At 38.4% G+C, this 25,272-nt stretch overlaps 1 protein-coding gene across 13 annotated transcripts in view; it reads left to right on the forward strand.

The window, feature by feature from the left end:
- The first annotated feature begins 1,451 nt into the window (after nt 1–1,451).
- The window catches only part of KIF21A (kinesin family member 21A), a 188,409-nt gene continuing 164,588 nt past the window's right edge, over nt 1,452–25,272 (forward strand). For 6 of the 13 annotated variants that reach the window (XM_055396518.2, XM_055396522.2, XM_055396526.2 and 3 more), the window contains exon 1: nt 1,453–1,894. In XM_055396518.2, the coding sequence (XP_055252493.2) occupies nt 1,851–1,894 (44 nt within the window). In that variant the 5' untranslated portion in view covers nt 1,453–1,850. Of the gene's footprint in view, nt 1,895–25,272 lie in introns of all 13 variants that reach the window. The other 7 variants (XM_088836976.1, XM_055396528.2, XM_088836977.1 and 4 more) reach the window with 3 other exon arrangements.

A 25,272-nucleotide genomic window follows, 5' to 3' on the forward strand; every position in this document is an offset into this window, starting at 1 on the left:
GAATGTACTACTGCTATTTTAAATGATAATTTTTTTTTAATAAAAGGTTTTAAATTATACATTTTTTTTCAGTTTTCTTGTTATATTTGTTTGACTTTACTTGCCTATCTTGTAGCTTTTATCAATCAAAGAAGCAAGATGGCCAGACTGGATCCACCCAAATGTGGGACTGCCAGGGAAGGAGGACACTGTGCTCTGATTTGTTCACAGACAAAACACTGAAGGAAAGGAGGCTCTCCAGCCGGCAGCCATTGGAGAGCTTTGCCACCAATTTGATCTGCACAAGATACTCACCATCTTTGCCCTCTTTCAGTTCAGTTCAGTTCAGTTCAGTTACTTCCTACTTATATGTCTGTTAGGGCTCAGAAGAGGATTGAGGTTAAGGGATGGAATAAATTTAAAACTTCTATTATGACATATCACATAGGCCTTCACTTAAGATCATTGAACACTTATTGTATGTCCCAATGTGTGCCACTGCCCCTGACCCACGCTGTTGTATCTCTGATATGGATGATTACATGTGCCATTGTTGGTACTTGGGTCAGTGTCTTTATTTGGATGGAACCATTTAATGTATTATACTGTTTCATATGAAGCCACACACACACACACACACACACACACACACACACACACACACGGGGCAACCCACAAAAGATACTCTGTGGCAAAGTTAATAAAGGCTGTTTCCACAGAGCTATCTAAAGGCATGGGGAAGAACAATAGCCACAAGCAGAAATCACAATGGGTCAATGTTGATATAATCACGGGATTGGGAGGTGTTTTTTGAAGGCCAGAACGGAAAGAAAGTCAGTTGAGAAGGATGTACTACACAGCAGGTCTTGGTGAATATACAGTTCTGGGGACTAGTGGCAGTACCAGGGTGCAGTTCATTTACCAATATACAAATGATTTAACAGAAAGTCATTCAAGGGTCTCAAGAGTCAATCATTACCACATCCCACAGGCGATGGACTGCAGAACAACCCAGCTGCTCAGAGGCAGTGGTCAAACCGGGGAGCTGGGTTTAGTATGAATGACTGACTCCTGGGAAGGAGGGCGTTCAGAAGGGGCTGGGGATAAGGGTCAGAGTCCAAGCTGGAGCGAGGACAATAAGCTAAGGGTGGAAACAAAGGCGAACCTGAGCGGCAGCGGGTAGATGCAAGCTCTGCACTGGGGAATCAAGCTTTGCTTTTAGAAGGCGCAGGCTGCAGCAGGGCGGGCACTTGCCGTGGCGTTCTCACAGCCTGCAAGGGCGCCAGGCCCGTCACCCCGGGGCGTGGGCAACCCGCGGCCGGCATCCCTCCCCCGCGCGCCTCCCGGCAAGCAGCGCCTGGCAGTGCCCACCGAGCGCAGGGCGGGGCGCAGGCCGGGCAGCGCTATAGGTGGGGCCGGCAGCTCGGCCGCCGCTGACGCAGTGCGGGCCAGCAGCGGGAGAGTCCAGGCAGGCGTGGAGGGTTCAGCCCGGCCGCCCGCAGGCCGCGTTCCCATCGGAGGGGGCAGGGCGCACTCACCCGGCCAGCCGCAGGCCGCCGACGGCCTGCTGGCTCCGCCGCCACCGCCGAGCTCGCCATTCAGCGCGCCTCGTCTCCGCCCCAGTCCTGAGGGCTGAGCTGGGGAGAAGGGGCGGGCGCCCGCGAGCAGTGAATCACCAACTCCTCCTCCTCCTCCTGCCTCAGAGCCGCCGCCACCTTTCCATTCAGTCGCCCAACATGGCTGGAGTGCGGCGGAGGTGAGCCGACCGCCCCCTGCAGCTCCAGCCTCCTGAGCGCCAGCGCCGCGGCTCCAGCGGCGCCTCAGTTCTGCGGTGCAGAGGCCCAGGGACCCCGCTGTCGCTCGCCGCCGGCATGTGGGGCGCCCCGGACGAGAGCTCGGTGCGGGTGGCTGTCAGGTAAGGACGGACGCGGCGAAGGGCGGGCTGCGGGCTCCCTGAATGGATCTGCCCTGACCTGGGCTACCGGCCGCCGCGCTGCGGGGACCTAAGGGGCCGCCCGGCGGGGGCCCTGCAGCTCGGCAAACCGAGCCCGCGGGTGCCCGCCGGCCTGGCGCGCGAGGCCGGGTGCTGGCTGGAAAACCTCGCGCCCTCGGCCCCCTGGCGTTTGCAGGTGACGGGCGGCTGCTCGGCGCCGGGTCCCGGGGGGCGTCCTGACTCAGCGGGAGAAGCCGTCGCCTTCTGCCCTCTCCGGGTCGCGCAGCCGAGGAACAGTTGCCTCAGGTTTGGCCGCCTTGGGCAATCGCCTGTCGGGCTTTGCCCAGAGGAGCTGCCTCTCTCCAGGGTTGTGGTGCGCTTCTTGTATTTGCAGCGTGACTGTCTTTACGGGTACCTGCCACTCCGGCCTTCGTAGGCAGGAGACAAAGCCTCAGCACAGCGCTGCCAACCGCGGGGGTCTAGATCTCTGTGCAAATAAATGGACGTCTTGTTAAGCACCGGCGGGGACTAGATAGCAGCAGCGTGTGGGTGTTGGAGACATTTCTGGCATTGCAAGGGATATTATATTTAAGGGAAAATTCTTTAGTGATCAGTCTGTAGAAGCAAGAAGACTCTTCAGTAAGTGGAAGGGTTAAATGAGGGAGTGGTGAAAAAGAAACATCCTGAAGTTCAACCGGGTGGTTACAATATAAAATGACACATTCCAGAGTGTAAGTTTTTAAATACTAGATACATCAAAATTGTAATTTGGTCAAGGACAGATACATGAGAATCGAACGTAATATGGATTGTTTTGATACGTATCGAGAAGCGGAGCTCTGACAGTTGCTCATGGAAAATTGCAACATCATCACTGAAATATTAATGAAGGCTTCATGGTAGAATAAGTGCGTTTCTTTTATAGCGCTGATACTTTACTGTGAATTCATTTCTCTTTATGTACACATTATAGGATTATAAAGATAATCTGTTTTCTCTGAGAAATTATTTTTTAAAATTCTCCACTCGTAGTCTTTCTGAAAAGCTGTTCTTATCCCATCATGTCAACATTTCAATAGTTATTTTAGTGACAAATCTTGTTAGTTATAGAAATGGTAGTTTTATATATGCTTTGTATTTTAATCAATCTAAAGAATAAGATGAATTTCAAAGATATTTTTCATTCCCTTTACAGACCAGGAGATAACTACCCATGGAGGTGACATTTTTATGACCTGTTATAAAACTTTTGAAGTTTTAATTTGGCCTCTCTGGTTATTCTAGGACTATTTGTTCAGTTGTTGGATTAGTTGTTTCTCCTGTTTACTGTTGCTATCTCTCTTTTGGCCTTTTAACACTTGCTAGTGATTCTACCACCACAGAGGAAGGGGAAGGAAAAAGAGAGGAAACTCAATAAGAAGCAGTTTTGTTAATCAGCAGATCTGGTCAAAGAAGGTGAAGAAGGAGCATAAAATAGTAATGAAAATAAAAAATTGGCTATCAGAGAAAGAAGCTGTTGTTACAGAGTTAATATTTTTATCTGTGAATTCTGTGGAATATAATAGGGTAGTTTATTGACCATGCAGTTAAAACTGATGCTGCTTGGAATGGAGATAAACAGAGTAATGAATCACCCCAAAGTGATATTGACAGATAAATAACTTATATTTGCTTTTTATATGCATATTAGCTTTTTAAAAAGGAAATATGTGTGGGTCTGTTTGTTGGAGAAAGGCTTTATAAAAACACAGTGTGAAGTAAGCCATATTTTGAGGGTCTATTTTATTTTTATTAAATACATTGAATAGATTCACTGGTTAAACTTACTGTGCATAGAATAAGAATAGCTTAGATAGCACTTCTGTATTTATAAAGTATATGGACATTTATTTCCATTTACAATAGAAATTAAGTTCCATCTCTTTTGTCCTAACCTCTGAGCTAAAAAGAGAAATAATATTGGACACACAGTATGTGCCAGGATCAGTGCTGTGTGTTAAGGTGTTTTATATGCTGTGAAATTGCATTTATTTCTCATAACAATCTTTGACTTAGGTCTGTTATTATTATGGCCATTTTACAGGTGAGACATAGAAGGATTAGGTGATCTTCCCCAAGTTAAACTGGTAGCAAGTGGCAGAAATAGCGTTCTAACTCTAGACAGCTTGACTCTAGCTCAAATTCTTAACCATTAAATCCATACAGGTGAGAGGCAAGAACATCCTTTTCAAACCTTTACTTAGCTTAAGGTCTCTTGCCTTTTCCTGGTTCTGAACTAGTTTAATTAAAAATGAATGACTTTGACAGGACTTTTATGCCTTATATTTCTAGGAAAGATAGAGCTCAGAAAGGGGAAAACTGAACTTACCTAAACTGTTTTCCTGATTTTTAAATTTTGCAGTGACCTCCAGTCTTACTTTCCAGTTTGTGATAGACTTTATCAGCAGGGTAAATAAATCAACACATAGACACAGATGATCAGAACACTTGATTAACTTTTACCCTTCAATGAATGGGATAGCAAGTAATAGAAAGTTGGCTGTACTTGTGTAAATGCACAGTGTCCTAGAGGTCTTTATGTTTTATCAGATATGGAGATTGACCAATGTGTTAAAGTTGATGACTGTATTTTAGGTTTCTCAAAATAAATGCCTGGGTCATATTATATGACCTTTGGAAAAAGAAGTTAAATAGAAAATTTCTTATTTTGGGAGAACATTTTAAATTCAATTTCTGAAAAATGCCTTTGGGTAGAGTATATCTGAGATGTTGGTGGTGCTGGTTATAAAGAGCTTGCCTGCCAATGAAGGAGACCTAAGAAATACAGATTCAATCCCTGGGCCAGGAAGATCCTCTGGAGAAGGAAATGGCAACTCACTCTAGAATCCCTGCCTGGGAAATCCCATGGACAGAGGAGCCTGGCGGGCTACAGTTCATGCAGTCGCACAGAGTCGGATAGGACTGAAGCCACTTAGCACTGCAGCATGGAGGTGTTCTGTAGGGTATCTTTCTTTCATTGTGTAGATGTGGATTTAGGACCCCCCTCCACCACTATGCAACCCCATGTAGCACTCAAATTATGATTAATGCTGTAACCAAATCAAACTTGGTTTCACTCTTCCATCACACAGCGAAGCCAATCTATTGACACCAGGTTGTGGTGAAGTAAAGGACAGCTTATTGAAGGGTACCCACTATGGGGCCAAGCAAGGAGAATGGGCAGTTCACGCTCAAAAGATGCAAATTCCCTGATGGCTTTCAGGGAAGGGTGTTTAAGGGCAAGGTGAAGGACAGGGTCACAGGGTGCCAGATCAGCTTTTGGGTATCTTTCTGATTGGTTGATGGTGAGGTAACAGGAGTTAACATTTTGGTATTTCAGGAGTTAACATCATCAACCTTCTGGTTCCAACTAGTGTGGGGTCTACCTGCTTGTGGTCCGCATGAGGTTAACTTTTTCCACTTGGTGGGGGTTTTAGTATCTGTAAAACCACTCTGGGATGTAGCTCAGAATATTATCTATAGCCCTGTGGAGGAACTAGTGGCCTTTGACTTAGTTTTAATACAAATAGAACTGTTAGTACTTTGTCTTGCTTGACTGTTTTCCTTTCTGTCTGCATTACTCTGATTAAATATGCTCTTAAGAACTTGGGGACGGCTAAAACTTTTCTGCAAACAAGAGCCTGGTGACATAGGGTGGGGTGTGTCTGTCCCTAGGAAGACCCTGAAGGGTTGCTTGGTTTCAACACTACTGAGAAGCTAAATTTTAAATTTTATTTAATGTTAATTAAATTTAAAAACTGTCCCTTTAGTTTTTGGAAAGCTTGTAGGTATGCCTGGAACAATGTAGTTATATGGACCTATTTTTTAACTGTAAAGTTTATCAAATCTAAATACTTATAAAGTATTTCTGATGGAAATTTAGTCTTCAGATTGACATGTATTTTCTGTGTTACATATATATATTTGATTTTAAAGACAGTATAAGAAAATGAATGTAAATATATCAATGATCTTTATATTGATTACATACTAAAATGATGGTATTTTGATATGTTGAGTTAAATAAAATATTAAAATTATAATAATTTCATCTACTTTTCCTTTTTTAAAATGTGGCTCCCAGAAATTTTAAAATTAAATGTAGTGTTGTTGACATGATATTTCTATTGAATAGTGCTGCTCTACAGGTTTTTAAAAACATGAGAAAGAGTATAGAAAAAAAATTGTTCACAGATATTACTAGGCCATAAAACGGAATGAAATTGTGTCATTCGCAGAGACATAAATGGATTAGAGGCTGTCATACAGAGTGAAGTAAGTCAGAAAAGAGGAAAACAGATATCATATATTACTGCATATGTGTGAAATCCAGAAAAATGGTATAATATTATTTGTAAAGCAGAAATAGAGACACAGATGTAGAGAACTAGTATATGGATACCAAGAGGGAATTAGATGGTGGGATGAATTGGGAAGTTGGGATTGACACATACACATTCAGTTCAGTTCAGTTCAGTTCAGTCGCTCAGTCGTGTCCGACTCTCCGCGACCCCATGAATCACAGCACGCCAGGCCTCCCTGTCCATCACCAACTCCCGGAGTTCACTCAAACTCATGTCCACAGAGTCGGTGATGCCATCCAGCCATCTCATTCTCCGTCGTCCCCTTCTCCTCCCGCCCCCAACCTTTCCCAGCATCAGAGTCTTTTCCAGTGAGTCAACTCGTCACATGAGGTGGCCAAAGTATTGCAGTTTCAGCTTTAGCATCAGTCCCTCCAATGAAAACCCAGGATTGATCTCCTTTAGAATGGACTGGTTGGATCTCCTTGCAGTATAAGGGACTCTCAAGAGTCTTCTCCAACACCACAATTCAAAAGCATCGATTCTTTGGCGATCAGCCTTCTTCACAGTCCAACTCTCACATCCATACATGACCACGGGAAAAACCATTGCCTTGACTAGACGGACCTTGGTTGGCAAAGTAACGTCTCTGCTTTTTAATATACTGTCAAGGTTGGTCATAACTTTCCTTCCAAGGAGCAAGCGTCTTTTAATTTCATGGCTGCAATCAGCATCTGCAGTGATTTTGGAGCCCAAAAAAACAAAGTCTGACACTGTTTCCACTGTTTTTCCATCTATTTCCCATGAAGTGATGGGACCAGATGCCATGATCTTTGTTTTCTGAATGTTGAGCTTCAAGCCAACCTTTTCACTCTCCTCTTTCACTTTCATCAAGAGGCTTTTGAGTTCCTCTTCACTTTCTGCCATAAGGGTAGTGTCATCTGCATATCTGAGGTTATTGATATTTCTCCCAGCAATCTTGATTCCAGCTTGTGCTTCTTCCAGCCCAGCGTTCCTCATGATGTACTCTGCATATAAGTTAAATAAGCAAGGTGACAATATACAACCTTGACGTACACCTTTTCCTATTTGGAACCAGTCTGTTGTTCCATGTCCAGTTCTAACTGTTGCTTCCTGACCTGCATACAGGTTTCTCAAGAGGCAGGTCAGGTGGTCTGGGATTCCCATCTCTTTCAGAATGTTCCACAGTTTATTGTGATCGACACAGTCAAAGGCTTTGGCATAGTCAATGAAGCAGAAATAGATGTTTTTCTGAAACTCTCTTGCTTTCTCCATGATCCAGCGGTTGTTGGATTTACTGTGTATAAAATAGATAACTAATGAGAACCTACTCTATAGCATGGGGAACTGTACTCAGTGCTCTGTGGTGACCTGTTTAGGGAAGGAAATCCCCAAAAGAGGGGATTTATACGTATGGCTGATTCACTTTGCCGTCGAGTAGAAACTGATACAGCAGTATAAAGCAACTAGGCTCCAATAAAAAAGTGAAAAACCAAAAAACTGTTCACAGCCACCACATCATAGATCTGGTATTTTCTGTAGATTAAGAAAATACCAAAATACTGGGTGTCTGTTTTTAGAGTGGTTGTATATATAAACACACACACACATATGTATCTATGCACGTATATCCATGTAAGATTTGATTTAACAGTGACATTTTTCCCTCTGGGTTGCATACGTATAGAAAGCTACGGGTAATAGGTTGATGGTAACTGATTTCCTAGAAAACGTAGTAAGCTGATCGATTCCATCTACAAAAGTGAGCAATGAGGTTTAGTGCGTATTCTGTTCTTATCGCCTAAGTAGTATACTGAATTGAACCATTCAGTTAACATTTTAAACTCAAACATTTTGAATTCTAAATCTGGAACTTCATTGGAGAAGGAAATGGCAACCCACTCTGGTACTCTTGCCTGGAAAATCCCATGGACGGAGGAGCCTGGCGGGCTACAGTCCATGGGGTCACAAAGAGTCGGACACGACTGAGCGACTTCACTTTCTTTCTTCTGGAACTTTATGAATGATGTGAAGGAAAGTGCAGTGTTTGCTGCAAGGCACCTGCTGTGGGGCCAAGCAAGAAGACTGGACAATTCATACTTTCCATGTCTGATGCTGATATAATATTTGAAACTTTTCCCCAAGAATTTTAGCTTTCAAAATATGAGAGGAACTGAAGGAAAATAGAGATACAGAAAGGACCATTGTGTTTTCATGTCATTGTCTATGTGGTTGTGAGCTACGATTTTTTGCTTAGCTTTGGCAGAGAACAGGACATATCCTTGACAGCAAGTTCAGATTAGAGTGTAATATTGTTTAATTTGCTGTGTTCTTTACCTTACTACAGCAATTTTAAGAAGTGACATTGCTCAGCTAGATTAAGTGCTGATTGGATTGTAAATGCTCTGTTTTGAGTCCGTCACTGGCACTGATTTGCAATGTGATCTCCTGGAACTTTTCTTTTTCCTCATGCTGAGGTATTAAGGGTTGTAAGAACTTTCCATATGCAATATATTAAATGTATGCTTTTTTGTTGTTAGCCAAACTGTTGGCACTAGTGCTGCCTCTTTATTGATAGGAAGGAACTATTTTAACATTTTAAACTTGACTTTCTCACAATATATTTATTGCAGGTACTGCTGTTACTTAAGAGGAAACTTTTCGGCTTTTGTGGTCTCTTTGTCCAATTCTGGATGTAATATAAATATGCAATAGTTTAATATACTTTAAAACCATATGAGGTGGGCTGGACAGATATTATCCCTATCATGGGGTCACAAAGAGTCAGACACGACTGAGCAACTGAATGGAACGGAACGGAACAGATGGAAAAATGAGTCTCAAAGATACTAGGTGACCTGTTCAAGGTTTCTCAGCCATAAATACCAGAAATGGAACTCAAACTCAGGCCTCTGGTACCTGTTTCTTTATTCTTAATAATATTTCCAAATGTTTTCAAAATATTTCACATATTAATGTCAATGTAATAAGGATCTTTCCGGCTAAAACACGAATATACATGTGATGTAACTTATTTGAAACAATTTAATGTCTAAAGAATGTAGAGACAGATAAGCAAGGCTTTTAGAAATACTTTGTGGAAACAGATGGTTATCTGCTGTTCGATCATTTGTTTATTCCTTCCTTTATGCATAAAGTATTTGTTAGGTGCCTACTATGTGCAGAACACTTCCCTACTACTGAGGATATAGAATATACATGACAGACGTGGTTCCCACTTTCACGGAGCTTAGACCTAGCAATGTGAGGCTCTTTTAGTGCACAAACTATATTGAGTCTAACACAATACATATCAGTAACACAACCTAGAAATTAAAGAAAGTTGTTGCAGTTTAGTTTTTATCTGTCTCTTATTTTCTTCAGTAGCATTTTTTTAGTTCATACTTTCCTCAAGGACAGTGACTTAAAAGACAGAAGTTGTGCCCCACTTACAAGCATATGTCATATGAAGTTTGGACTTCAAAACCTGTGCGTTAGAAAGATATTTCCATTTTTGTATGTGTAGCATGTGTACCCTACTTGTATGTCTTTGTGTTTGGATCATAAAGTAAAGGAAACGAAACAGAGGAGACTAAAGAGCTTGTAGATGATATGAGCTTAAAGTCAGTGAAATTATTTATTTAAATATGAGTTGATACTTTTTCTTCAGATAAGGTTTATTAAGTTTACAGTGTGGGAGGCCTGATTGTTATTTGGAACTCCACAGAAGTTCAGATTTCATGTCTAATTATTACTACCCCTTGAGCTCTTACTCTCTTACCTGCTAATTAGTTAATATTTTGATGCATAATTATGGGTTTGTAAATGATGCACTAGAAATTCCAGTTTAGTGAAGCCATGAAAGCAGAAATTATCTTGGTAGTTAATTTCATAATGTGCCCAATCTTCCAGTTCTCATCCATTTCTCCTCAAAGAAATGAACTTGAAATATCCATTGTTATGGATAGTTTCCCCCAAGACATGTTATAGCTCACCTATGTGACCTTGACTTATAAATTGTTATTTTCTGTCAACATTAGATATGAAACTATCTAAGTTTCAGATTTGGGAAGAAAGACACATCAGTGCAAATGCATGCTAGATGGTACCATTTGTATTCAGTGTATCATTAAAATGATTTTATTAAAAATAAAATGGATGTTTGTTATTTGTAATGCTTCTCTCTGGAGAGCGGATTTGTGAATTCTGTCTTTGAACTTGGTTTCCCAGTGGATTAACTATTTAATCTTCTCAGGGTGTTAAAATAGTTTTCTCGTGGCTCAGGCTTTATTTGAAGCAAATGACACATAGCCAATGGAACCATTTTGATGAAATTCTACAATTATTATGAGATAGTTCTTAATGTTTAAGAATTATATTTGAGATTCCTTTGTTTTGAAATTATTAGACATTTATATATTGAACATAACTTTTAGTACCTCTGTAATTATTGGATTTGAAATAGATTTTTAAAACTGAAAGGGACCATAAAGGAACTAGCTGGTTGAAGCCCCTTCAAGATAATTGAGGTAACAGAGACCCAGAGCGATTGAGGGAATTGCTCGAGGTCCTACAACTATCAGCTCAGGTCTTCTGTTGACTGTTGCTTTGGATTTTTTAGGATTTTATGTTTTGCTGGCAAACATCCCAGAAATATAATAAATTTGTATTTTGTAAACTACAGTTTTAATCCCTCAAGTGCCCTTTTAAAAATTTAATTTAACATTTACGTGAGTGCCCCCAATCTCAGTGCCCTTTATTTTGGCTTTATGATTGCCTCAATTCTAGAAACTGGACCAATGATTCTAAGAAGGACCTCTCAAGAGTCAGAGAGAGAGGGATCCCGGGAGTAGAAATCCAGGTTATATTTTAAGGTTCCTATTATATTAAAGTGTGAAAAAATGCCAACACTAGGTTATAAAAATTGTTAAAACAGACTGATTTCAGCATATGCGCGTACTACATTAATGCTTTAACAACCACAGAAATACAATATCTGGGTAGCTTAATTTGGAAATAGTATTAATCATGTAAATAGAATTTGGTGAATGCTAGGCCTGGGACATGTGGCCTTCTCCCTTTGCTGTCACCTTGGTTCTTACATTTTTTTTCCCTGCCTCAATAGATTTGACGATTAGAGCACGTTCCGTTAATAGTGACAACCTCACTGTCGGGGAGATGACTGGAGAGTGGGGAAAGATGGAGATAGAGTAGGGTCAGTGTGGTATATTTACTGGGATCTGAAATTGGGGCTGGAGGTAGACATCTGAGTGGTTTAAAAATAAAACACTTTGAGAATTACTTCACTAGAAAGGTGGTTCTTAAACTTTTAAATAGCATCAGTCCCTTCTATCCTTACTTTAGAAGGAGATGAAGGATACAACACATTTTGGCCATACATTTGGCCTTGCATCCAAAAAATACCCTAAATCCCACCTCTGCTTGAAGCCTTTCTAGACTTTATGCAGGGGAATTTCTTCCTTCTGGGGCCTTATTTATTTATTTATCTGATTCTCTCTCTTTCTCTCTCTAAAATTCCAGTGTGAGAGGTATACACAATATGATGATTTTCACTGTTTGACTTGAAATGTCCCCCAACATGAGAGAATATTTGACATTTTTTTTAAAAAAAGATGCTAATATACTGACAGCACTATTAGAGGATTTGAAAATCACTGTATTTACTGAATTGAAACAAGGTGGTATTTGCATGTCCAGATTTGAAATGAAGGCCATTCAGGATTTAATCTTAAGGTCAACTTACTTGGGTGCTGTTACACGTCCATCTACTTCTTCAATAAGAGCAAGAAAACCAAGAAGTTGTTCAAACTTGGGTGTAGCAAGGTGGGCATCATGAACCCACCCAGGGGCTAAAGCAAGGATAGTTTAAAGTTTATTCCCTACTCTTTGGATCTCTTAGTGTGTAGTATAATTTTAGATTTTGGGATTGGACTTTACCTTATTCTCAATTTTGGGGAGCTATGTCTGTCACTTAGAAATCACAATATCAGTTCTTCTGAGTAGGATGATGAGTTATATTTTTCACAGTAGATATTCACATTATTTGACATAGCTTCACAGAATAGAGACTTTTTCTTTCAGCAAACAGGAGCAAGGAGCCTTGGAGAGGGTCAGGCTGTAGTAACTGTTATGAAGTGGTATGTTGAGCACATGGTGTACTAATAAGGCATGGGGCACCTCTACTCTTAGTTGTATTCTTTATAATCTTATTTACTATTTTTAGATCAAAATTCATTCATTTATTACATAATTATTGAATGTCTGTTGTGCACTAGAATCACATAAGTTAGAGGCATTAAAGCTGTTGGAAGCAATATGATAGAATGAACTTTGGATATTTAGAAAACTGTTTTGGTCTTAACCAATGATAAACTTGGCTTTGTGTATAGATATCCACTTACTTCAGTGGACTTGGGAAAAGATCAGCAGAGACAACCATGTGAAATCATTTGGAAAATAGTTTTTATACAAACACAGGCAGTAATATTATTAGTGATGAATTAGATGTATAACCAATGAATATATTGGTTATATTCCAAACTCTAGCAATTAGATTAGTCATTCTCTAATATGTAATCCATAAATTGAATTTGTGAAGTACATTATAGGTGTTGTATCTGTTCTTTTGCTTTCTGAGTGCCTATTACTTATACCACTATGAATATAGCAGAAATGTATATAAATAGTTAAAAACCTTCCTTTATAACAGTCGCCTAGTTTTCATTTTGTTTTCACATGTAAATCACATACCATCCTTCTCTAGTTTACCAAATTCCTTTTTATATAGTTTAGTATAATCCACCATTTTTATTCTTTCTTTTCCCACATAAGACTTTCAGTTGGCATGGTGTTTAGTGTTTATAAAGTTACAATTAATACAATATACTTTGTGAGATTAACAATAATATTGTTGTATTTGCTGTTAGTTGCTTAACCTGATGTAAGACACTGATGACTAAATTGGTTAATAATAACGTGAATTTTCCTTCTGAACTGGCTTGCACCAGATTTTTGAAAATGTTGCTAATGCTTGTCTTGTTTTCTCTCATCAATCTTGGCAACAATATACTAAACCAAGCTGTGGATTAAAGAGCATCTTAAGGCGTAAACTAAGTAAAAAGACCTGAAGTAATAATAACATAGAATTTTGAAAATCAATTTAAATTTTCTATATATATATTTTCTCATACCTAGAGTTGATGGGCAATGCTCCTGCAGAGTTCATTGACAGATCTATATGAAAATTTAGCTGAAAGCATTTTTAAAAAAGGCTAACACTTAGAAGCAGAAAATAGATCTTGCAGGCATAGTCTGTCTTCAAGATCAGCTTTTAATTTCATAAGTTATTTTTATTTCTTTTCCTGTTAATGAAATAATGTAATCAAATTAGAAAAAAATACCTGAGAAAAGATGAGAAAAGCAATCAATTATAGGTTACCACCCTGTTATAATTGCTACTAGCATTTTGGTATATTTATTTTTAATCTGTTTTCTTACGTATACTTTTATATTTTTAAAATTGCTGCAATGTGTACACACTTTTATAGCTTGATATTTACCACTTTATAGAGTAAAACAAGAATTTTTCCACTCAAGTAAGTGAAATTATTGAAAGCCTCCTTTCGGTGATGGGGAAAAAACCATTTTTGTTTTCTAACTGTGGTGTCCTTCAACTCATGTGGGCTGCTTAGAACTGGAAGTCACTACCAGGTTGAATCTAATTTTGTACATGTGCTGCCAGTGATCAAGCCTGGGTCACTCTGGACCTTACTTCACTTCCATGTCACCTAGGCCTCTGGCCAGGCTAGTTGTCCAACCTTCTTTCTCCCTTAATCCATGCCAACCTGGAGGCCCCAGTATGTTTTGAAACAGATTTTACCTGAAATCAACAAACTCTGATTTTGGTAAGGGATTGACATAAAACACATAAACACACAGATATACACACCCCTGCCCCCCATAAAGATGAAATCTACTAGATGTTGATGAATCTGACCAATATAGTATAAAATATATTTATGTTCATAAACAAAATAAAATGATATTTGTTTTTTAATCTCAGTTGCTGGAAAAGATTCTCAACTTGTCTTTATGATATTTTGGTCAAAAATGATACATTGGGATTGTTAGGAGACTGAAGTTTTGAGTCCTCATCTGTGGTTCTCTTGGCTGTCATTTTGAAATGAAAAATTTTAGTCACGCCTGAACTGTACCTACCTTTACATCAATGTGAAAATGTTTCTTGGCTTCTGCTGTGGCCATGTAACATATGTATACTGATGGATTGGCATCTCAATTTGGGTAAAGCTGTCCATAGACTGTGTGCTGAGCTAGGCCAGGCCACTTGTATGCACTCTGCAATTGCTCTGTATGGGACTAGCGAATCTAGGTGAATTGGCCATTGCTTTTTTTCATAGCAGATTTCCTGACAATGATATAGGGTAGGCAAGAAGAATAATGTTGAAGGGATCAAAGGCACTGATTCTTGAAATCAAATAGCTGTTCTGGCTTCTGACAGCCCTGCATTCTAGTTTAAAAGCATCATAGCTCTGCGACAGTAGTGCTCTGTCTTATCCCAGTATCCATCAAAGAACTAAAAGCTGGTTTATCTCCAGTCTTTTTTATGGATTTGCATTCTTTATTATCCCTTTACTCTATCCTTGCCTTAATTTTATTTTCCTTTACAGCATGGCTTATTGAAAAGAGTTTGGATTTTAGTCACAAAGATTGGAATTCAAAATTTTAGGACAGCCACTTAATCCTTATGACCCTTATTTTTTCATCTGTAAAATGGAGTTAATACCTCTTGATAAGACTATTAAGATTATATGAATGTTATAAATGTCTTGCATTTAGAAGCACTTGGGAGATGTTAGATTCTTTATTACTTTTTCAGTTATTGCTCCTTCCTTCACTTCCTGCTTCCTCCCATCTCTCTGTGTGTACACACACACACACACACACACACGCGTGCACACACACACACACACACACACATCTTTAAATCTCGCTTTTTCCTCTTATAGATAAGACTTACAGTGACCAACCACAGTTTCTTTCTAATCACCTCAAGATTTGGATAATTTCTTTGGTGAGCTCTTGTTCTCCTTAGTTTCTCTGTGAAATGGAGAAATAAGAGTACTAAACTCATAAGATAGTGAGAATTAGTTGGCATATTTATAAAGCACTCAGAATAATGCTTGGCATATAGTCATTTTGTGTGCGTGCTCACTTGGGTCCAACCCTTTGCAACCCCATGGACTGTAGCCCACTAGGCTCCTCTATCCATGGAATTTTCCAGGCAAGAATACTGGAGTGGGTTGCCACTTCCTTCTCCAGTGGCATATAGTAGGCCTTGATAAATGTCAGTTGTAGTCATTAACTTGCAAAAATTTATTTCTTTAGCAGGGATTCTTTTGAGTCTTTACTTGAAGCCCCATTTTACAATGTATTATGTCTGTTTCTAAAGACAAAGCAAAGGGATAATGGGATATGGAATAAATAGGAAGAGACTGGTAAAAGGGCACAAACTTTGAGTTGTAAGAAGAATAAGTCTTGAAACCTTAATATATAACATGGCAATTATAGTTGTTAACATTGTGTTGCATAATTGAAATTTGCTGGGAGAACTTAAATGTTCTTTTTAAAATAATGGCACATATGTGAGGTAATGATTGTGTGAATTGAAGGGAGGAACACTTTCACATGTTTATATCAGGATCATCATAATGTAAACTTTAAATATCTTATGATTTTGTTAATTATATCTCACTAAGGGCTTCCCCATGGCTCAGTGGTAAATGCACCTGCAATGCAGGAGACGGAGACTTGGGTTTGATTCCTGGGTTGGGAGGATCTCCAGAGTAGGAAATGGCAAGCCACTCCAGTAATCTTTCCCAGAAAATCCCATGGACAGAAGAAAACCTGGCCGGCTACAGTCCAAGGGGTCTTAAAAGAGTCAGACATGACTGAGTGACTGAACAAAAGCAACAACAAAATATCTCAATAAAGCTGTAAGAAAGGATGGTAAGAGTACATTTATATTAAATAATATATGACCTTCATGTTACCAGCTTATGTTATCAGCATTGTATTTATATGGTAGAATGAATACCATTGTTTGTCTTTATGAATGTATTGAGTTGTGAAAGTCAAGGCAGATCATTATGCTTTCTTGACCAGGTTGAATAAAATATTTTATTAATAATCTTTGTTCTCTTTTGTAAATAAAGAATTACATTTCTTTCCTGTTTATCCTTAAGGACATGGGAATACTGATTGATTTCCAACTGCTCACCTGGTAAGGTGAGCTGACTGACACCTTAATCCTTAAACTCTTAAGTATATTCCTTGCTATATTGTTAACGTGAGCACATTCTTCTTAAGCCAACAGAAGTTTTACTAAGACCCCAAAAGTGATCAGAAATACACACATGCTCATGTCCTCAGTTTACATGTACTTATACACATGTACGCTCACACACGTATACACACACACATACACATTCACTTTATAAATGATCTCTAGGAAACCATCTCACTATTTCCATGCCTAATGTGAGGTAATTGAAAGATTTCAGGTGACTGAGTTCCCTTGCTAACTTAAAAAGACATTGGCTTAATTTTAGCCTTCCATTTTCAGTAATTCATATTATGAGATGTTATTTTGCAAATTTTTAGTTTAATTACTGTGATTAAAGAAGAGATAAAATTAATTTGCGACTCTTTTTTTCTTAGGATGTTATTCAAAAACCAGGTCTTTTTATATAATACTAGCCACTGAAACCTTTGACTAGATGACTAGTTTGGTTTGCATTGAAAAACAGGTTCGGAGTGATACAGGATCGACAAAACCAAGTCAGAAACGTAAATGATCTTGAAAACAAGTTTCACTTTTAGAAACGAACCTATTTAGAAAACAAATTTGATTGAACTGGTAAAATAAATACTTTTTGTGCCCTTCACAAATTGGTTTACTGTGAGATAAAAGCTTCCCTGATAGCTCAGTTGGTAAAAAAAAAAAAAAAAGATAAAACAGTGTGATGACAAATCGAGTTTAAAAAATATGTAGTAGAAAGTTAAGTGAACCATTGAAGATGACTTAAGACTGCCTTAGCACTTAAAACTAGTCCCACTTGCTGTCTTTGACAAGCAGAAAAATACTACAAATACCAGTTATCAAAACAATAAACACAGCGGTAGAGATAATGTAACTGAGGATAAGTATTCTGCAAAATCATCCGGTAGATTCCCTGCCCTTGCTTATATGTTTGTTCTCTGAACATTCTGATAAGAACCATGCTGTCTATTTTATGTGAAAAAAGAATGCAGTTACAGGAACTTCTGTTTCTAAAAGCAGTCATCTTTGTGCCTTTTTTGACTATCAAATATGTTTATTTGTATATTACATAATTTTGCTTTTATGATTGAATCTTTTAAGGTGAACTTTGGTGAGGAAAATAATGATTTTGGAGTTTGAGTTCAGATCTCCTTTGTTCCACTGACTCACTTTTATGTGGCAGTAATATAAAAAGTAATCCTGTGGAAAAATAATATGATGTCTCTCTATGACTCAATTTCATCTATGTATAAAGCGGATTATACTTCTGCTATGTATATTACAGCATCTTTGTAAAGTATAGATAATAAAAGTGTAAAAAGAGGGCTATTACTCTAAGCTCATTGTATGTAGAACAGAAGTTACTTAAGTAAGTATATTCTGGTATCTAAAATGGAGAAATAAAAGTGTATTTGTGGGGATAATTAATATTTCCCATTCCTGACCATTCTAATTCAATTTGACCAAGTAAATTCAATGTATCTCAGTTTAGCCCTATTCAATTATTAGTTATTGCACCCCTATAATTAAGTACACTCAAAACACTAGTGCTAGGCACTGGGAAATGCAAGATGAATCAGATGTGGAATTTGCCCTTGAGAAACTCGGTCCAGTTGGGTTATAAGATGGCTTTCCCATGAACTGTGCCAACAATTAAGTTTAAACACATTACATGCAAGTTATTAGAGTGGCATACCTCTATAGACATTGTGATCACATTAGCATACTTTCTAACACAGAAAAATGACTCTTTATTTTCCAAAACAGCAACATAAAGTCTTAATAATCTGTACCATGATGTCTAATCTTTCCATTCTCCTAATCTTTAACATAGGCATGTTCATCTATTTGCTTATTTCCCCTCTGTTACTTATCCTTTCTCATCTTTCCTAATTTTCATGCTCATTCCATTAAAAAAATCCCTTTCCATAAATTTCATCCTATTTTCATCAGATATTAATTGCAGAAATTTAGACAACAGCTCATTTGCACATAAAAAGACTTGAATACATGCACATCTGTGCTCACTCACACATAAACACACATTTTTTTCCTGTATAATTAATAACTCATTCAGAGTGGCTAGCTTGGATCTGAGTGAGGCAGGAAGCTTCTATGGAAAGTTTCCTAAAACATTTCACTTCTAAGGATAGTTTGAATAAAATTTGAAATCCCTTCGTTAACTGTTAATCTTTTTACTTCATCAGTCCTAGTGTCCTGTGGGTAATAGGCTCTGTTTTTTTTTCAGGGAACTGATGATCTGTTTTACATTTCAAGACTCAAGGACTCAAGCCCTTTGGGAATTTAATATTGGTGAAGTTATAGACTTCCAGGTGTCCCTGACAGATATTATAGTCTTACTTCTGGTAGATGTATCTTTCATAGTAGTGAGCTTTTGTTATAAGGACCTGCCCGAAACAGGTTCCTATGAGGAGAATGGGCTTTGACATCAAGAGGTGTGTTTGAACTTGACTTCTTTCCTAGTTTTTTTAAAAAAATTAATTTATTTTAATTGGAGGCTAATTACTTTACAATATTGTAGTGGTAGTGTTGTCTTTCCTAGTTTTTAATTTTGGGTGAATTGTTTGAGCTGCCTGAACCTCAGTTTCCTCATCTGTAAAATGATATATACTCATATTAATTGAATTATTTTTCCCTAAGGATTCCTCTCGTCGATTTCTACTGTGTATACATATGTAAGTCTAACATGGAACATGATAGCTTGCTTTGTAAATACAGTTGATGCTTGAACAACACCAAGGTTAGAGTCGCCAACCTTCCCCTCCCTGCAGTCAGAAATCCTCATATAACTTTACGGTCAGCCCTTTCATCTGTAGTTCTGCATCCATGGATTTAACTGATCTTGCATTGTTTAGTACAGTAGTACATGTTTATTTATTTATTTATTTTTAAAGTGAGTTGACAGGCGTAGTTAAAACCTGTGTTATTCAAGGGTCAAGTGTAGTATTTTAGTAACTTGGGTTAGTAGCTCTTCTTCCTTAAATGGATCTTGAATTATTTAAAAGCAGGGGTACTTTTATTTTTTCTTTGTCCTTTTCTGTGAAATGCTTAACCCATCAGTAGACATGTAAGTGCATGCTCAGTTGTTCAGCATTGTCTGACTTGTGACCGCATGAACTGTAGCCATCAGACTCCTCTATCCATGGAATTTTCCAAGCAAGAATACTGGAACAGGTTGCATTTCCTACTCCAGGGGACGTTCCTGACCCCAGGCATGTCAGAGCTGGCCCTCAATACCAGAGAAGAAAAATATAGTCTACTCCTGATTATTATGGAGACTTTAATCAGTCTGTCAAGAAATATTTGACTGCCATTGATGTTCCAGAAAGAGTGTCTGGGTGTTAAGGATATAGATATAAGACAAGTGTTTCTACTTTCAAGAAGTTAACATTGGGTAAGGATAGAGACAATAAACATAAAAAAGGTAACTTCAGATGTTGATAAGTTCTGTGGAGAAGATAAGACAGTTTGCTTGAGGGTAGTTAGTCATGACTGGGAAGGAGACGTTTGAATTAAATGTGAATATAGAAAAATAAGCAATGAGAAGATCAGAGAGAACATCATTTTATGCAAAAGAAAATGCAGAAGCCATGAAAAATAAGCTGATATGGTTAGTGGGATGGTAAGAAGAGTAGGATAGCCAGATATAGTAAATGAAAAAGAGGATGGAAATAATAACAGAGATATAGGCAGGGGCCTGACTGTGTAGGGCTTTGTAGTCTAGAATGGAAATTTTGGACTTAATTTTTTGGGAAGGCTTTAGAAAGCTTTAAGTGGAGATATGATTTACATTTTAGAAAGATAACTTGTTGCTATATAGAAGATGGACTATGTTATAAGAGTTAAAAATAGAGGTGGAAGACCAGTGAGAATGCTGTTATTTTGTTCCAGGAGACAGATGGAAGCAGCTTGGACTAAACAAGAGTGGTACAGGTGGTAAACAGTAGATCTGAGGTGTATTTTGGAGATAGAATTGTTAGGGTTTGCTGATAAAGAGTGTAAGGGAAAGAGAAAAATCAAGTAAATTGTTTAGATGGATGGTATAAAAAAAAAAAAGAGGAGACACTTGTAGGAGTGAAGTCCTTGGGAAGGAGACGAGGGATGAGATTGAGGAGAAAAAGTTGACAGAGTGGCCTTAAATAGAAGCAGTGACGCTTCTATTATAACAGTAAAATCTCCCAGAATTTGTGGGTATAGATGAAATATAGTTTGGATCTGGAAGCATGAAGATGAAGATGGAGTAGAACTCTTCTGACTGCATCATCATCATCTTCTTCTTCTTTTTTTTTTTTTTAACAAAAATGAAACTGGTGTTAAGGAGGCCAAAGAACTGTGAGATAAAATTGTTGGGTGTATTACCTAAGGGAATTGAGGTTACTAAGAATGCTGAAAGAAGTAGTGGTGATAGAAGTAGCTGATAGAGTGGCCCATGGTGAGATCAGTGGATAAGGCAGTGTGGCAAAGAGCAGCTTGTAGCACGATCTGACTACAGGTGCTTCAAATAAGATGGGATCTTTGGAAGAGGAATGATAGACTGGAAACTGCACTCAGGAGCAAGAAGAAACCTCACCTCCAGGCAGTGTCTTATACATACAAAATGTGAAAGAAAAAATAACCTTACTTGGGAGCACTTCAGTAAGAGCCACATCCTTGGGATGAAAATGTAAGGTTTATGTTGAGAGTACAGGTGAGTTTTCTGATAAAAATAAATGAATTATCAAACACTCATTGTGTGGCAGAATCAAATGTTCTAAACTCTAAATACACATTAGCTCACATAAACCTAATGATAAGGAAAATAGGTACTATTATTAATTCCACTTTATGAATGAGGAAATTGAGAATTTAAGCAATTTGCCTGTGGTCACATAGCTGTGACAGGGCTGGTGAACTTGGTTTCAGCCAGTGAAAATGAAGTGAAAGTGACAGTGACAGTCACTTAGTGATGTCCAACTCTTTGTGACCCTGTGGACTATACAGTCCATGGAATTCTCCATGCCAGAATACAGAAGTAGGTAGCTTTACTCTTCTCCAGGGGATTTTCCCAATCCAGGGATCAAACCCAGGTCTCCTGCATTGCAGGCAGATTCTTTACCAGCTGAGCCCCAAGGGAAGCCCAAGAATACTGGAGTGGGTAGCCTATCCCTTCTCCAGTGGGTCTTCCTGACCCAGAAATCGAACCGGGATCTCTTCATTGCAGGCAGATTCTTTACCAGCTGAGCTATCAGGGAAGCCCTTGTTTCAGGCTTAATGACTGGTCTATACTGTTGCTGATGGATTGTAATTTCTAACACATAGCATTTAGAAAGGAAGTGAGGGATAGATGATGGGACCAAATTGGATGCTATGCAAGGTAGTTATTGAATGAGCATTTTTATACTGAAGGATGATTTGGAACGCTTGGACTTCTGATGGCTAGTTTGGTGAACACGGATTTGATGAGCTTTTTCTATATTTTGAACCAAAGAGCAATTTGAAGATCTTAGATGGCTGGTGTTCCTGGGGGCTGGTAGAAAGTGAGTAATGAAAATTTTGAGTTAGCTGGTGACACCACTGAGAGGAAGTGGAAGGGCAATTGATTATATTCTGGTAGCAGGGTTCTGCTGTTATTGTCATGTAGAGAGCTCATTTGACAATCTTGGGTGAACATAATATGGGCCAGTTTATCTTCCTGGCCCTGAAATTCAAGCATTGTTATATTTCTCATCATCAGATATTGTTAAAGCAACTGCTTTTGGCTGCAAGATTCAGAACAGTACTAATGGTACTGAAAAGAAGATAGAAGTTGATTTTGATAGTAATAGTCAACGTTTTCATATTTTTCCACAAAGTTACTTGCAAGCATTCTTAATAGTGTATTTTTTCTGATTATGAAAAGTATTTTCTGTTCATTTTAGAAAATTTGTAGGAATTTCACTATCCCGATAGGAACATATGTCTACTTATTATATTTTAATATGTGCTGGGCTTAGTCGCTCAGTCATGTCCGACTCTTTGCAACTGCATGGACTGCAGCCCACCAGGTTCCTCTGTTCACTGGATTCTCCAGGCAAGAATACTGGAGTGTGTTGCCATGCCCTCCTCCAGGGGATCTTCCCAACTTGGGCATCCAGCCCAGGTCTCCCTCATTGGAGGGAGCCACCTTTACCATCTGAGCCACCAGAGAAACCCATATTTTTAAAAAATATAGTCTCATATTATTTATATAGAATAATAAAATTATATCTTATTGCATATATAGTTTTTCATCTTTTTTTTTCCACTTCACATTTTTAAATTTCCTGAGTATTTTCCTAGGTCATTAAGTGATATTCTCATATCTGATTCTTAAAGCCTATATAACTGTTTTTTTTTTTATTAGAAAACTGAAATTTACAATGTGTTTATATCACTCACTGAGTACATGGCATTTAAGAACAACACTATTACAGAAAGATAACAAAAATACGAAATTTTAAAACCTACAGGATATGGAAAACATTATCCACTGAGGCCTTAAAGGTAGTAGACTTTACATAAAAAGGAAAAGCAATGAGTATACAAGTATACAGCCAGTTTAAAAAGTTAGCAAAATAAACAGAATAATCATAAAGAAAGCAACTAATACATACCAGGTATTAATGCAATAAAAATAAAGATAAAATTGAGAGGCTCAATAGAGTCAAAGCTGCCTTAAAAAGCTTCTCTAAAAAGGGAAACATCAGGTAGCAATAATAAAAGAGAGGCCTCTGTCTGCCTCTTCTGGGCCTTCCAAAGAGGGACTGGGGAGACATTTAATGAAGAACGGGTTTTTTTAAACTTCATATTCTTTGTACTTCTCTTCTCAGTGCTCTTTGTAGTTTTTTTCCTTGGCTTTTACTAACTGACCATTATGCCCTTGGGTTCTTTGTAGAGCAACCCCTTGAGGACAACCTCCTTACTACGTCTGTAATGAGAGTTGCACCCTCTGCTTGACCTTTTGAGGGATGCTCTGTCTCCTTTTCCCTTCTATCCTCCTCATACACCTATAGCCTGTGACACTGAATGTCCATGTGCCTCGGTGATAGTCAGCTTTCCTTGGCAGAATTCCTGTGAAATGGCTTATTGTTTGGCTGCTCTTGTTTTTGTCCACTTGAACAATGAGAAATATCACATATCTGTGACTTGTTAAATAGCAGATGTGCAACTTGCTTGTTCAATTACTACCCTTCAATTTTTTTTTTTGACCTCCTATCTTCATATATAACAGTACCTAGATTCCCAAAGACAAACATTAGATTTTCCCAGGAATTCTCTCGCCCCTCCTCTCTGAGTGCTCCTGGACACTCTGAGATGGGCCTGAACTTTGTGATATGGGCATTTTAGATGGGATACTCTGCATTCTGCAGAAGTGAAATGCTACAGTCCCCTTCTTATAGCTCTGTAAGTAAAGAAAACATTGGACCACTCACTCACTTGTTTTGATAGAGGAGAAAAATTTTGCCTTACTATATTTTGGAAAGGAAAAGAGAAGACAGTGTTCTCTGTATCTGTGAATTCTCTTCAAAGTATCTCCACCATGGATCTTGAACCTTATTTTAAATAACCTGAAGATAAGAGGTTAGGACTGATAGTTGATGAGCTGGTTTGGTCAACTCTTTGTAAATGCTGTAGGGATATGTCTAGAAACTTTTCTTGAGGCTTGTAGTTGAAATTATGAAACAATAAGAAAAATTCCATTCTTTGTTATAACTGCTAGTGTTTTATTATATGAATTAGTGGAATGATATCATAGTAAGTATTGCTGGTCAGTATGTCTCCTTCATAAAGGAACTCCACTCAGATCCCAAGGGAGTAGTGAAAAAGAGGAGCTGTTTATACTAGAGGAATGAAAGTTAGAAGACCTAGGGCTCAACCCTGCTTCCTCTAGTAACTAGATGAGTTACGTTAGGCAAAACACATATTTTTTTGTTACATTAGGTAAATCACATATTTTCTCTTGGACTTATATTTAAAATGAAAGTTAGACTAGATTTCCTCCAAGATTCTGTCTGTCTTTAAAAGTGATGAGTCAGTTTCCAAAACATTCCTGCTACTATACCACTCTAGGAACTTGTCAACAGATTATCCATGGATTTGGGACTTTCAGAATAGAGCCATTACCATCCTATCCCAATATCATACCATCTCCAAGACATTTCTTACATCACCATATCATACTGTACCATATGATTACTGTATGGTAATTGGACGCAATTACCATATCATGCCATACCATAACATTGGATTACCTTGTCATTATCATAACATGTGAAATACCGGGCTGGATGAATCACAAGCTGAAATCAAGATTGCAGGGAGAAATATCAATAATGTCAGATATGCAGATGACACCATCCTAATGGCAGAAACTGAAGAGGAACTAAAGAACCTCTTGATGAAGGTGAAAGAGGAGAGTGAAAAAGTTGGCTTAAAACTCATCAATGAAAAAACTAAGATCATGGCATCCCATCCCATCACTTCATGGCAAAAAGATGGGGAAGCAATGGAAACAATGACAGACTTTATTTTCTTGGGCTCCAAAGTCACTGCCAATGGTGACTGCAGCCATGAAATTAAAAGATGCTTGCTCCTTGGAAGAAAAACTATGACAAACCTAG

Source organism: Moschus berezovskii, chromosome 6 (genome assembly GCF_049115385.1).
Source record: "Moschus berezovskii isolate FMDL1 chromosome 6, NW_MosBer_1.0, whole genome shotgun sequence".
In the NCBI taxonomy this organism is placed as follows: domain Eukaryota; kingdom Metazoa; phylum Chordata; class Mammalia; order Artiodactyla; family Moschidae; genus Moschus; species Moschus berezovskii.